Source organism: Rhipicephalus sanguineus, chromosome 9, assembly GCF_013339695.2.
Source record: "Rhipicephalus sanguineus isolate Rsan-2018 chromosome 9, BIME_Rsan_1.4, whole genome shotgun sequence".
Classification (NCBI taxonomy): Eukaryota; Metazoa; Arthropoda; class Arachnida; order Ixodida; family Ixodidae; genus Rhipicephalus; species Rhipicephalus sanguineus.
This window is the reverse complement of record NC_051184.2, coordinates 13,195,508-13,210,843: the sequence shown is the minus strand read 5'-3', so window position 1 is coordinate 13,210,843 and position 15,336 is coordinate 13,195,508. Positions and strand designations below refer to the sequence as shown.

General features: G+C 47.0%; 2 protein-coding genes across 2 annotated transcripts; one reads left to right on the top strand and one right to left on the bottom strand.

Annotated features, from left to right (window-relative positions):
• Window positions 1-1,318: 1,318 nt before the first annotated feature.
• Window positions 1,319-12,127, bottom strand: LOC119404607 (small integral membrane protein 15). The gene is made up of 2 exons (XM_037671161.2): window positions 11,966-12,127; window positions 1,319-1,820 (listed from the first exon to the last, which is right to left on the bottom strand). The coding sequence occupies exon 2, from the start codon at window positions 1,813-1,815 to the stop codon at window positions 1,588-1,590; it is 228 nt and encodes a 75-aa protein (XP_037527089.1). The 5' UTR covers window positions 1,816-1,820; window positions 11,966-12,127; the 3' UTR covers window positions 1,319-1,587.
• A 327-nt stretch (window positions 12,128-12,454) lies between these two features.
• On the top strand, window positions 12,455-14,844 carry LOC119404357 (guanine nucleotide-binding protein G(q) subunit alpha). The gene has a single exon (XM_037670898.2). It carries the CDS (start codon window positions 12,455-12,457, stop codon window positions 13,544-13,546), a length of 1,092 nt encoding a protein of 363 aa, XP_037526826.1. The 3' UTR covers window positions 13,547-14,844.
• The last annotated feature ends 492 nt before the right edge of the window (window positions 14,845-15,336 follow it).

The window sequence follows — 15,336 nt, the reverse complement described above, 5'->3', positions numbered from 1 at the left end:
TATTTTGATAGGCTGTTTGCACTGTGAAATATGACAGTGTCTTTGCAATGAATGCTAGCAGGGCCATAACTAGGCGGGGGATGCGGCGGTTCTGACTCCCCCCCCCCCCCCCCCCCAATTTTTTTGTCCTTTAACTTTTCGGGCGACACAAATATTTGCACACTTTCACAGTGACCACCAGTTGCCAAAGTTAGCCGTTCTACGCACAACCTGCCCCTGCAAGAAATTCCTGGGTACGGCCCAGAATGCTTGGGTACGAGCTGGGTGGCGTCTTCCTCGCAATCCCCGTGCTCCGAATGTGTTTTGTTCATGCTATTAAGCAATCTGGAGATACTTAAATGGTTTTGAGGATTTTAACGGGCCATAGTGTTCTTTGCCTAATTGTTTAAAAATAAGAACAGCTTGGTTTTAGGGAATAAGCTATAGCCTTGCCTTTCTGGACCATGTTTTTTGTGCTTGAATACCATCGTGGTACAGACGCAAGATAGCCAAGGATAAGTTCCATACATACTTCCCAGTCCTGTGCTACAGGTCGATCCAGTGCATACATCACATGGTGGTGACGCGGGACAAAAAATGGTCGGGACTAAACGGAAGGCTTCTTCTCGTTGAAAGTGCAGCACGAATGCCCCTCTTAAGTGCATTGCTTACACAAGATGAAGCAGCTTCAGTACGTGGGAGAAGGCTGCTTATGGATGCTACCTGACACAAAGTGGCAGAGCGTGTCGGTTATGTGCCTCGATGTGCGTGCCCCCCTTAGGGTGTTGCCATTCTTTGAAGGGGCTAATGCCGCCGCGACGCCATTTTTTGCCCCGCATCTCGCGCCTCTCGGCGCAGCCGCCGTAGAGCTGTGAGACGCCGGTAAGACGCCGTGGGCTCAAATATGGCAGCCGCGCCACAGTAGACACTGCAGATGTCCTCGCCCTAAAGCAGACAAAACGCACATCAAGGCACCCTGTGTGTCGGTTCACAGCGATGCCTCGTGGTGGCAGCCTTCATTACTGAACTTGTCTGAAAAATTCTCTCGATAAAACACTACTTAGGTGACACCTTACTGCATATAACTAAAATTTGATACGTGGCCTGGTGAGGGGCCCTTTAAGGCTTTCTGTGTAGTTCTGGGCCCTGGTTAAAAAATTTCCATAAAGTTTTGTGCACTCTGTGCTGTCCAAACTGTATAACTTTCCAGCCCATCTTGATCTCCGCAGAATTAAACCACACTGGCTGGTCATATGTGAGGCTATCAGCCGATAAAAAAGACCAGGCAAAGGCCCACGTGACACTACACTAGCAAGATTATATTGTATGCGAGATTCGATGCAAATGGCACTTGGTTTAATTTCTTTTTCTCTTGTGACCGCGTGGTTACATTACATATTCATGACAGCAGAGTACAAAACAAGCTTGTAATGAAAAAAAGCAGCTGTATGATCCCTGGAGGTGCACATATGGAATGCTCCTCTCACAAACAAGTCATAGAAGCACATGAATCCCTGTCAAGTCCATACGATGGTGGGGCTCTGTCAGTTCACAACTCCCCATGCTCGGCACAGTATCGCTGCAGGCCAAGTGCACTTATGGTGGCCATCAGTCAGCCTTGGCCCGCCTTGTCTCGGCCACGTTGGCTTTCTTCTTGGACCTCTGCTTCTTGCGCTTCTCCTCGGCCTCAATGTGCTTAGCGAGTTTCCAGGAGAGAAATGCACTGATGAGGAAGAATGGAGACAGGCAGAGCAGCACATAGTAGATGAACTCGCCGGGGCTCTTGGCGGCCCATTCCACGATGGAGTGGGCCCAGGCCTTGATGATGTCCATCATTATATCTGCAACAAGTAGTTTTAATCAAGAGAATGTGTCAGTATAGATGTTCACCATGTGACAATTTCAGCTCACTCTCTGACTGACATTGCAGAACCCTTGTGCACTATTCACACACAATTCGTTGAAACAAATTGTGGCACGCTTTGTCAACATGGCACACTGATGCTGCAGATCCGTGTTTCTGAGTGACGCACAAAAGCTCCTCATGAACTTTGTTTTTGAAGACAGATGCGAGCGTCTCCTGAGTGCAAATGATACCAATGCAGGCGTGAAACTAATTTGCAGAGCAGTTTATTATTGTATGAATAATCAGATCAAGGAAGTGTCTATGTTCATCAAAGTACCGTAAACAAATACGGTTTGATTAACAGGCTTCTTAGTGAATTATTTTGTCAAATGTAAAGGTTTTTTTGGAAAAAATAGTGGCTTTACCAAAGAGCTAGCAAATATTACAACATTGCACAAAACAACGCTTTCAGTTGTATGAGCTGTATGAATGTGGTAAGCATTTTCTAAGTAACTAAAGATACATGGTAGCAAAGAAAACAAGAGTGAGCACAACACTGTGCAGCTCGTGTTAACTGTATGTGGGAACGCATTGTGCTACATTACTGGTTGAGAGGTGCATGAAGTCTACAGATCAGGGTGTTTGTTGCCTGATGGATATTGTTAGCAGTGCTTTTGCATTAACCATAAAATTTGTTGTTTATTAGCCAAATTTTGCTTAATGACTGGCAGTTGTAAGGGTATGAAGACATGATTGCTAAGAGAATCACCACAGTCTTTTTTTTTTTTTTTTTTTTTCTAAAGCAGAAAGAACGCCCCTGACATTAAATCAGAATGCATGGCACTCTACTTATATGCCAGTGATTGAAGTCTTAAATCTCATTGCATGCAAGCCCAGCTTATCGCAATGGTAATGAGTGGCTGCAGTATTCTACAACATGTCGGCAATAGTGTGCGCATCTCTGCTCGTGAAACGCTCCCAATATGCACTGTCTATTCTGTGGCATGCTACACACAGTGCAGTCGGTGGCTGTGTTGTCACATGCTCTTCTTTCTTTCCCTGAAAAAAAAAAAAAGGATAAGGATGGGCAGAGTCAAAACAGCATGCACAATGTCCATCAAGATGCCGAGGGAACCACTCGCACAATGCCCTCGGGACTTTTTTAGAAAGTATGTTTCTTCATCTAATGGGTGTTGACTAAGTTATTATGCTATGGAGTCCCAGTTCCTCAAGCTTGTATCAAATAGTTACGCCTCCTATTAAATGCTGTAGCTACCTAAAAAAGTCACAGTTTCAGCACAAGGGGGAAGCAATGAATGCGATAGTAAGAAATTGGAATGTCACACGAAGAATGAGAAGAAGCTCGATACTGGCAGCGCCTGTCACAGTTGTTACGTCTTTGTGCTTGAGCAACGCGCTGCAAGTGTCGACAATGGAGAATCAGATGCCCTTAGATATTTCTTTTTCTTTTAAACTGCGGCGCGTGGAGTGAACCCCTGCGTTTCTTGCCACACAGGGGCGTCTGATACAGAGTGTGCCCGGTGTTCTTTGTGTTTTTCTTCTTCCACATCACGAGTTGGTACAGAAAAAGGCCACTTTGTCATGCGCGTTTCCAAGGGCACTTTTCGAATTGAAAGAAAATTAGGAGCGTTGCATCTGCAAGTGTCGACAATGGAGAATCAGATGCCCTTAGATATTTCTTTTTCTTTTAAACTGCGGCGCGTGGAGTGAACCCCTGCGTTTCTTGCCACACAGGGGCGTCTGATACAGAGTGTGCCCGGTGTTCTTTGTGTTTTTCTTCTTCCACATCACGAGTTGGTACAGAAAAAGGCCACTTTGTCATGCGCGTTTCCAAGGGCACTTTTCGAATTGAAAGAAAATTAGGAGCGTTGCATCTGCAAGTGTCGACAATGGAGAATCAGATGCTCTTAGATATTTCTTTTTCTTTTAAACTGCGGCGCGTGGAGTGAACCCCTGCGTTTCTTGCCACACAGGGGCGTCTGATACAGAGTGTGCCCGGTGTTCTTTGTGTTTTTCTTCTTCCACATCACGAGTTGGTACAGAAAAAGGCCACTTTGTCATGCGCATTTCCAAGGGCACTTTTCGAATTGAAAGAAAATTAGGAGCGTTGCATCTGCAAGTGTCGACAATGGAGAATCAGATGCTCTTAGATATTTCTTTTTCTTTTAAACTGCGGCGCGTGGAGTGAACCCCTGCGTTTCTTGCCACACAGGGGCGTCTGATACAGAGTGTGCCCGGTGTTCTTTGTGTTTTTCTTCTTCCACATCACGAGTTGGTACAGAAAAAAGGCCACTTTGTCATGCGCGTTTCCAAGGGCACTTTTCGAATTGAAAGAAAATTAGGAGCGTTGCATCTGCAAGTGTCGACAATGGAGAATCAGATGCTCTTAGATATTTCTTTTTCTTTTAAACTGCGGCGCGTGGAGTGAACCCCTGCGTTTCTTGCCACACAGGGGCGTCTGATACAGAGTGTGCCCGGTGTTCTTTGTGTTTTTCTTCTTCCACATCACGAGTTGGTACAGAAAAAGGCCACTTTGTCATGCGCGTTTCCAAGGGCACTTTTCGAATTGAAAGAAAATTAGGAGCGTTGCATCTGCAAGTGTCGACAATGGAGAATCAGATGCTCTTAGATATTTCTTTTTCTTTTAAACTGCGGCGCGTGGAGTGAACCCCTGCGTTTCTTGCCACACAGGGGCGTCTGATACAGAGTGTGCCCGGTGTTCTTTGTGTTTTTCTTCTTCCACATCACGAGTTGGTACAGAAAAAGGCCACTTTGTCATGCGCGTTTCCAAGGGCACTTTTCGAATTGAAAGAAAATTAGGAGCGTTGCATCTGCAAGTGTCGACAATGGAGAATCAGATGCTCTTAGATATTTCTTTTTCTTTTAAACTGCGGCGCGTGGAGTGAACCCCTGCGTTTCTTGCCACACAGGGGCGTCTGATACAGAGTGTGCCCGGTGTTCTTTGTGTTTTTCTTCTTCCACATCACGAGTTGGTACAGAAAAAGGCCACTTTGTCATGCGCGTTTCCAAGGGCACTTTTCGAATTGAAAGAAAATTAGGAGCGTTGCATCTGCAAGTGTCGACAATGGAGAATCAGATGCTCTTAGATATTTCTTTTTCTTTTAAACTGCGGCGCGTGGAGTGAACCCCTGCGTTTCTTGCCACACAGGGGCGTCTGATACAGAGTGTGCCCGGTGTTCTTTGTGTTTTTCTTCTTCCACATCACGAGTTGGTACAGAAAAAGGCCACTTTGTCATGCGCGTTTCCAAGGGCACTTTTCGAATTGAAAGAAAATTAGGAGCGTTGCATCTGCAAGTGTCGACAATGGAGAATCAGATGCTCTTAGATATTTCTTTTTCTTTTAAACTGCGGCGCGTGGAGTGAACCCCTGCGTTTCTTGCCACACAGGGGCGTCTGATACAGAGTGTGCCCGGTGTTCTTTGTGTTTTTCTTCTTCCACATCACGAGTTGGTACAGAAAAAGGCCACTTTGTCATGCGCGTTTCCAAGGGCACTTTTCGAATTGAAAGAAAATTAGGAGCGTTGCATCTGCAAGTGTCGACAATGGAGAATCAGATGCTCTTAGATATTTCTTTTTCTTTTAAACTGCGGCGCGTGGAGTGAACCCCTGCGTTTCTTGCCACACAGGGGCGTCTGATACAGAGTGTGCCCGGTGTTCTTTGTGTTTTTCTTCTTCCACATCACGAGTTGGTACAGAAAAAGGCCACTTTGTCATGCGCGTTTCCAAGGGCACTTTTCGAATTGAAAGAAAATTAGGAGCGTTGCATCTGCAAGTGTCGACAATGGAGAATCAGATGCTCTTAGATATTTCTTTTTCTTTTAAACTGCGGCGCGTGGAGTGAACCCCTGCGTTTCTTGCCACACAGGGGCGTCTGATACAGAGTGTGCCCGGTGTTCTTTGTGTTTTTCTTCTTCCACATCACGAGTTGGTACAGAAAAAGGCCACTTTGTCATGCGCATTTCCAAGGGCACTTTTCGAATTGAAAGAAAATTAGGAGCGTTGCATCTGCAAGTGTCGACAATGGAGAATCAGATGCTCTTAGATATTTCTTTTTCTTTTAAACTGCGGCGCGTGGAGTGAACCCCTGCGTTTCTTGCCACACAGGGGCGTCTGATACAGAGTGTGCCCGGTGTTCTTTGTGTTTTTCTTCTTCCACATCACGAGTTGGTACAGAAAAAGGCCACTTTGTCATGCGCGTTTCCAAGGGCACTTTTCGAATTGAAAGAAAATTAGGAGCGTTGCATCTGCAAGTGTCGACAATGGAGAATCAGATGCTCTTAGATATTTCTTTTTCTTTTAAACTGCGGCGCGTGGAGTGAACCCCTGCGTTTCTTGCCACATGGGGGCGTCTGATACAAAGTGTGCCCGGTGTTCTTTGTGTTTTTCTTCTTCCACATCACGAGTTGGTACAGAAAAAGGCCACTTTGTCATGCGCGTTTCCAAGGGCACTTTTCGAATTGAAAGAAAATTAGGAGCGTTGCATCTGCAAGTGTCGACAATGGAGAATCAGATGCTCTTAGATATTTCTTTTTCTTTTAAACTGCGGCGCGTGGAGTGAACCCCTGCGTTTCTTGCCACATGGGGGCGTCTGATACAAAGTGTGCCCGGTGTTCTTTGTGTTTTTCTTCTTCCACATCACGAGTTGGTACAGAAAAGGGCCACTTTGTCGTGCACGTCGCAAGGGCACTTTTCGAATTGAAAGAAAATTAGGAGCGTTGCATGATAGAAGACACCCTCGAGCTCCTCCGAGATTTACTTACCACCAGCGGTAAATGGTGTATATAAATAGCTCGCCGTTATTTCGCTGGCGCAGGCATGGGGCATGGTTGAGTTGTCTAATGCAGCGGGCTGCGGAGCGAGGGGTCGATGGTTTGAATCCCTGGTCGGGTGCTTCGAACTTTTTTCTTCTGCTTTATTTTTCTTTGTGCCTTTTTCATATATATACATACATATACATATCCGGGGCATGACGGCAACGGCAAAAACCAGCCGAGAGTGTCCATATAATTGCTTTCGCAATAAAAGGCAAAATGTTCGCATCGGTACTTTTAGTTTAGAATAACTTGGGCCACTCATATGGAAGCGAAGTGACATGCCATTGGAGAGGGAAAATGAATGATGTAATGCAGCAAATCGCACAAACTCGTAACAACAAAGTCTTTGTAAGAGTGGTTTTGACATACTCGGTAGCAATTAGTGAGCCCACCAATATGTCTACCATTTTTGTGTCAAGATGCAGGGTATAAGAAGCCTACTTTAGACTGCTTTATTTCGACAGAGGGTCTTGTCACAAAGAAAGCAGAGCCAGCGTAATTTTATTACCATTCACTGGCCATACCACCATGGACAGAGGTCAACGAAGCATGCAAATGCAAAACTGGAATGAAATGACTCAACTATCTCGTCCTTAGTTGGGTCAACACATTGCTCACCAAATTCCTCCAGCCATTCTTCAGTGACCTCTCTTGTAGTCGGTATCTGTGGTATTTTCACTTTCACTCCATACTTGTAAACATGCGGTGGTAAAACATACTGCTTTCGGCTGTTCTCGACCAACACTCAACTAAAATCTTATCCAGAAGATGCTATTCTGAACAGCAACATATGCACACCTATCTTGTGGCTTGCTTGAACTTGATAAGCAAAGCGTTGACCAATCGACAGCAGCATTTGAATGCATAAAGCACGTGCAGTTGTGCTGTATAGTATATGTGGTATGTAGAAGTGCTAGCCTTCAGGTGAATGCACAAGGTTCTTCTGCCTGCCTTTAGTGTGGCTCTGCACATGACACTGCCTGCTACACTGTCGACCATTTCTCTTCAGTAGTGCATGGCTCCTCACTCACAGGTGTACAAAGGAAAGCATGCTGCGCATCGCATAGCCTAAAGAGCACTAAAGAATCGCACATTTGATGGTTCTTAATTGGTGAAAGTGAAGCATGTTCTCCTCTGCCAAGTTTCATCGAATCTTGTTTAGCCAATGTGGCTAAAACACGAAAATACACTTGGAAATCTGTGACACCATGCTGACATTCGTGTGCAGAAATTTCGATGTGAAATTTGTAAACGAAACCTTAATTTTTTGTTCCATCAATGAACCTACGATGGTGAAATTAATGACAATAGAGTTTTCAAGTAATTTATCAATGTAGGTTGATTCATTGTTTCACAGTTTATTTATGTTTTGCATGCACTTTTAAGGAATTGTAAAGTTCAAGTCATTGTTTTACATACTGTGTGAAATCAGCAGTGCGTCCCCTCTACTACTCTCAGTTTATGTAGCAGTGTTAGAAAGCAGAACCATCCGGACTAGTGTTGATGCTTCTCACGTTAGGTCACAAATACCAAAGAATGTAGTAATCTGGTCTAAATCTAAGCTTTTCAGACACTAAATAAACATTTTACATCTTTATAATCCTGAAATACTTTGCTGTCTTGTGCAATATTTGCAGTGAGAGGAATTCCTATCCACATCTTTTCTTCTTCCCATAGAACCTAGTGCTCGTCTACATACAAATTGGACATGTTGCTCTAACTGGCACAAATGGAAGGTCGCAATAATTGACTAATTATAATTTGATAGACTGCTTCACTTTGACTAGGTGTGTTTCAAAGATTAGAATTCTTGCTGTTGTTCTATTTGAAATGAGAGATAGTACTTGTTAATAATTATTTAGAATTAACTTTGAGGTTTTTATGTTGCAACCATATGGTTAAGGCATAGCATAGTGGGTGACTACAGATTAATGCCAGCTGGGGTATTGTAGCATGTGCCTGTATGTAAAATACGCCCTTGTATTTTGAACCCATCAATAAGCAGCCAACACAGTAGTTGGGATCAAACACACAGCCTCGGCCATCTCTACAGGTAAGAATGTAATGGTTGTGAAATGCTTCTAAAAGAAACTTCTAGAAGAGATGACAAACAGCACAAGTGAGTGAACGGTGCAACTGTCATTGTGCAGTTTATTTTGAAAGGAGGTGGTCAATGAAAGAGCATGATGTGCATTGTTACAGAGAATCTAGAGGATGAAGGACTTGTAGCATCTGGGATTCATCATGTAGATTGCTTGCGTGCAAAAACAAGAAAAAAGTTCATTTTAGTTGTGGAAACTTTTCTCATGGCTGATCGAACGAGTTTCGAATTACAGACACACGAGTAGTTTGTTCCTCTTGATTCGTTTCGTGCACAACGGTGTTCAGGTTGCATGCGTTTTGAAGCTTATAGAAAACATAAAACTACGCCTACACAAGAAGAAAGATGTGGACGGGACCAGCGCAGACTAACAACTTATTTATTTGGATGACGCCTCTTTCCCACAACAGCAAAGCACATGCGCACCATCAAACATGACCGTGCATCGTGTATGACAACTTAACAAGAAATTCGACTCCTTCCTTGTATAGGTGTAACGCAGCTTCACTGATACACTTATCAGGCCTGTATCGTATAATATGCAAGGCAAACTACCAAGGGTGAACTGTGGCTTCTCAACTGACATTGAGGAACTGTTTTGTTCTGTTGCCCATGACAAGTTCTTCATGGAACAACTTCAAAGCGCCAAAAAACAAGGACAGACGAAAAAGAGTAGACACGACGAGCAGTAACTTGAAATTGAATTTATTACAAAAAAAGAGCGAATGTAACCTATTGCAGAAATCTGGCGTCATACCAATGTGATTTTATAGTGTTGTTGCTTGGGCTTTTGTGAGCAGTCTGTGCAAGTGTGCACGCATGTGCGCCATTTAATGGGGTTTACCTTTTCCACTCTTTTTTTGTAATAAATTCCGTTTCAAGTTAGTGCTCGTCGTGTCCACTCTTTTTTGTCTGTCCTTGTTTTTTGGCGCTTTGAAGTTGTTCCATTATGTCTTACAAACTTGCCCAAGCTTGCGTGTTGTTCTTGGCAGTACGCAACTGTATTGAACGTTCGGAGGTTGTCACTTTCCAGAACGCGCGTGGGATCTCTGTTGAGGGATTTCTGGAATTGCTGAACCTGTATCTTTCTTCTATGATTGTTGGCTTTCAGGACAAGCTCTATGTCCAGCAACGGGACCTATGTATACGTTCGAGTGTGGCGCCTGTTCTCACAGAGATCTTTTTAGCTGAATTTGATGTTTCGTTCTTGCGTATCCTTACTGATGACCGCATCACATGTGTGTTTAGATACGTGGATGATTTTTTAATCCTTTTAAATATTAACCCTGACGATAACCTAGAAGTGGTTGCTAATGAAATTTTAAGAGTCTTTTAAATCAACAGTCTAGTTTGAATTTCACCTGAGAACTCCCCGAGAGTTCCCGTTTACAGTTTTTCGACCTGAAATTATTTTTTAATGATGAAGAACCACTTACATTGGGCATACCTTCCTAGGTCAAAGAAGGCTCTTTTACTTCACGATTCATGTCACTCCAAGCTTGTTAAGCGAGAAATCGCATCCTCGTGAGTGAGATCATCCCTTCTTAAGTCTTGTCTGCACAGTCAAGTGGAGAGGCTTCGTAGTGCCGGGTTTCCTCCCACTCTTTTCAAGGCTGTCGCGGAATTGTTGTTGAAGACCCTTAGGGGTAATACAAAGAAGCAAGAGCGAGAGGCAGAAGTTTGAGATTCTTCCTTATATGCACAAGATCTTGCCTAGCCTGAAGAGAGTGGGAAAGAAATGTGATGTGAACGTTCATACTTGAAAAAAACAGCGCAAAAAACGGACGGAGACACGCAGGACAAGCGCTGACTGCCAGCCGAGTTTTCATTGACAAGAAAGCATCTTATAAGTGCTTGCGGGAAAGTTAAAACCAAAAAAAAGAACAGAACAAAAAATGCAATGATAGAAACCAGGCGAAATGCTAACAGTCACAGCAGCCGGCTGCTGTAACTGCTTCTGTCATTGCATTTATTTGTTCTGTTCTTTTTTCTGGTTTTAACTTTCCCGCAAGCATTTATAAGATGTTTTCTTGTCAATGAAAATTCAGCTGGAAGTCAGCGCTTGTCCTGCGTGTCTCCGTCCGTTTTTTGCGCTGTTTTTTCAAGTATGCACAACCAACTAGCCCAGTCAGCTACTTAGTGAACGTTCACTGTTCTGCACCTTGTAAATTGTGCCGTCTCTGCTCACTAACGAGCAGCATCAAAAACTTTCGAGAGAAAGAAGGCTGTGGAATAGCTCACAGAAATATGCATGTGCCCTGCAAAACGGGAGTTGTCTACGAGATTCCACTTAGCTGTGGTTCAGTACATGCCGGGAAGACGGGACGCTGCATTAATATGCGTCTGCAGGAGCACAGCCATTCCCTCACTCAACACAGTGGGATGCACCTGCCGAGGCATTGCCACTTTTGGAAAACGACAGGAAAAGGAAAATGCGCGCCGCTTTTCAGGCGGGCAAAGATCATTGGCCGTGCAAAAGACAGAAAGGCACGGGAAATGATCGAAGCCTGATAAGTGTATCAGTGAAGCTTCGTTACACCTATACAAGAAAGAAGTTGAATTTCTTACACGATGTACGGTTATGTGTAAAGGGTGCGCATGCGCTTTGCTGTTGTGGGAAAGAGGCGTCATCCAATTAAATCAGTTGTTAGTCTGCGCTCGTCCCGTCCACATCTTCGCGTGTCCTGTTTGTAGGCGTAGTTTTGTTTTCCATGTCTTACCAAATAGCCCCCCACCGTACGCTTCTTGGGTAGCTTTGATGTCTACGAAATATTCCGATGGCTCCCGTGGCAATGGCCTCCAACGAAGGACTAACGAAGAGGGGACAGGACAAGTGGTGCGAAGTCGCTAACAATTGTGCATTTTGCTCAGCGCGACAACATTAGAAGGCCGTACCAAGTAGCCCAAGATGAAACTTTGCAGAACATTATTTCGCAGGTGCCCTCGAGCACAGCAGCGGTGTTCAGGCGCTGTTTGCATTACTACGGAGCCCCAAAATGCTACTTGTGTCGCGCGCGAGGCGGAGAAACCCACCGTCGCCGCATCTCGTGAAAACATGGGCGTCGTCCAGTGCCGCTTTACCGCCACAACGGTGACCATTGACGGCGGCTATCAATGAGGCGTGAAGAATAACGTCGCTGCTTTAGAACGTTTAAGCGCGTTTTTCGTAAAGGAAAAGCGTACCTCGGGAAGCGTCGGCGACAACCTGTCGTGTGTGTCCAGTGTTGCTAACACGGTTCGGAACTTTTCGTCGGCAGAGCTGGGCAGAGTGCTTTCCGGCGGAACACTGCGTAAAACCGAAGAAAGTTCTCGGATCGAATGGCTATGGTGGCCACCATAGAATGGCCCTTTCTGTGTATCTCCCAGTAGTGGTGAGGGCGTTGGAAGTAGCGATAATTTCCTCCGGCTTTCGCCCAAGTATGGAAAGTGGTTAAAAAGGGGTGTTGCTGCGTACTAAAGAGCAGTCCTGCGCGCCGCCTAGGAGCGATTAAAATAAATAGATTTAGGTGTATTTTTAGCGTTAACGCAGAATTGCAAACGTAGCTGAAGCACGCAGATGCCGACACAGCGCGAGCTGTACGTATAATTTTGTGGTGGTGGGGTGTGGCACGGAGAGGGTGCGCGGGGATATTGGGGATATTTTGGGGAGTGATCGACTTGTTGATCGTGGCCATGGCTCCCCCGGTGTTGTGCTGTCTCAGCGAGGAGGCCAAGCTTCAGCGCCGGGTCAACGAGCAGATCGAGCGACAACTGAGTCGCGAGCGTTTCGAGGCCGGCCGTGAGTCCAAGTTCCTGCTGCTGGGTCCCGAGGAGGCGGGAAAGACCACCTTCCTCAAGCAGATCCGCCTCATCCAGGAGGGCGACGCGCGGGAGGACCGCGCCGAGCACGTGCGTAGCGTTTACCAGGCCCTGCTGGGAGCCATGCAGCGTATCGTGCGCGCCATGGACGCGCTGGGCATTGCGTACAGCAACCCGTCGAACGCTGAGAGCGCCATGATGCTGGCCAGCGTGCGCTGCGAGACGCTCGAGCCTCCGCTCACGGAGCCCGTGTCGGAGGCGCTGCGGCGCCTCTGGGAGGACGCCGGCGTGCGCGAGTGCTACGCTCGGCGCGCCGAGTACGGTGGCCTGCCTCCTTTTCTGCCGGACGTGCAGCGCGTCACGCGGCCCGGTTACGTGCCGTCCCGCGAGGACTACTTGCGCGTGCGCACACCGTCGCGCGGCGTGCTCGAGTACGCGTTCGAGCTGGACGACCACCCCGTTCGGCTGGTGGACGTCGGGGAGCAGCGCTCGGAGCCCAAGAAGTGGATCCACTGCTTCGAGGACGTGAGCGCGGTGATATTCGTGGCCCCGTTGTCCGACTATGACGACCCGGACAAGATGAACCGTGCGCGCGCTCTCTTCAGCACGATCGCCTCGAGCCCGTGGTTCGCCGAGTCGCACCTGCTGCTGCTGCTCAACAAGAAAGACCTGCTCGAGCAGAAGATCAGGCGCTCGCCTCTGGGCGCCTACTTCTCGGCGTACCGGGGACCACCCGGCGACGCCAAGGCGGCGCGTGACTTTCTGCGTCGCTCGTTCGCCGAGCTCAAGCCCGAGCGACCCGTGTACTACTTCTTCACCTGCGCCATCGACACGGACGACGTCAAGTACGTGTTGCCGACGCTGCGAGAGATCGCCTGCCTGCGCTCCTGTCCCACCCGGGGACGACAGCCGTCGGACGCATCCACGGCCAGCAACGCGGCGGCCGCGTTCCAGCTGCCCGCCTGACAAGAGCCCTTCGGTTTGATACTGCCCGCCAATGGGCCGTGATTGTGCGCTTCAACACGCTCACATTTCGTGGCGTTTTTTTTTTTTTTTTTTTTTGAGGAAGGCAGCGGACATTGGTATCATCTCTTTGTCATGATCGTGCCAATTTTATGTACCTGGGCAGAATTAGGATTTTTCGGGAAGTGTTGCCAGAACGCAGGTGCGTATGTCGCATGTCTGTAAGGTGAGAGGGCAGGCAGGTTAGTCAGTTTTTGGGGCGGGTTTCGGGATCCTGGTGACTCCTGTGACACAGCTGATGGTAGAACTAAAGCGAAACAATAGGCTGAATCATACGCGGCTTTGTGTGACGTCGTGACGCAAGACATGCCATTATCGCCAGCGCGAAGAGCCAGCAGACTGCTGGGTCATGGAACCACGTCTTCGGATCTTTCATAGACGCGATTTCGATTAATTCAACGGCACTTAATCGGCATTGGACACGAGTAAAGAAAGAGTAGGGAGAGAGCACTTTGCTCTTCTGCACAATCACAGCGCCCCTTTTCTGCTCTTTCATTCCTGTGTGTTATACGCCTTCGTGAATCAACTCGCCCCTACTCTCGTGCCAAAAACGATAGCCCTGACCAGGTACTTTAGTCGTCTTATCCCTTTTCAAGGAAATACTTCTTGAAGCGATGCTGCACTATTTCCTTTAAGAGCGCCTGTGACACTCCAAAGCACCTACCAACTGGCGCAATTGTTGACATTGGCAGGTACAGCGACCGCTCGTAGCTGTAATATATGTATCAAGCACATGTTTCTTACGTAAGCACCATCACATCCATCCGAGTCGCACTAGTGTGATCTCTTTATATACTGTCCAGCACTGGCGCGCGCATGGTTCTGCAAAAGCCAACCTACCCTATTCCCCACCCACACGTTAGACGAATCCGAAAGAAAGCATGCCCGATTCACAATGAAATGAAACCGTGCGTTTCACATCTGTTCTATGTCCTCCTGTTTTTTACGGCACCCACGAAAATCTCCCACGTGGTTAAAGGCCACCAAATTTGTGGCTTGCGTTCTTTGCTGTAAGCGTTTCCTATAGCTCCAGGAAGCATGATACACGCACCATGACTTATGTATTCTTGCTAAATAATTTAATATCGCCTTTTTATGCGGCCAACTTTCGGTTTCCAGAACTCGGCGTGTGATGCAGCAACCGATGCTTTGCCGGCACGTACGTTGCAGAGGTGGCGGAGGTCCGGAGGCCATTCACGTGACTAGAGCAGATCTGGCGTGACGTCACTACAACGAAAGTTCCTACCAGCTCCCTCAAAATTAACATGGGATGAACTTATCAGAACTCCCGACCGGGAGAAACAGCTGGCCATCGTTTCCTGGGCCGAAAGAGTCGCTTCCCGCGTGGAGCCACCCTGAGGCGTCAGTTGACTTTTAGTCAAATAAAGTTGATACCACCACCTGAACAAATCAACCAGCGAAAGAAAAGCCCCGTCAGATGATGCAGTTATCCATGCACATAAGCACAGCAGCGGTTTTTAAATGCGAATGCATTTCTTAGTAGGGCTATGTGAGGCATCCGGCGTTGTCCACGCGCCGGCAGGTGTTATCTCTCCGCTCTCACTCCCTCTCCCATAGCAACAGCTACGGGCGCGCGCACTTATCCTCGCCTCTAGCAACCGGAGCAGGTGGTGCGAGAGAGTGTAGGAGAGGGCAGGTGCAGTGCTTCGCCGCTCCTTCTCTCGCCGTTCGCTCTCTCTCCCTGCGCCACCGCCTCAATGCAGTGCGTTTGA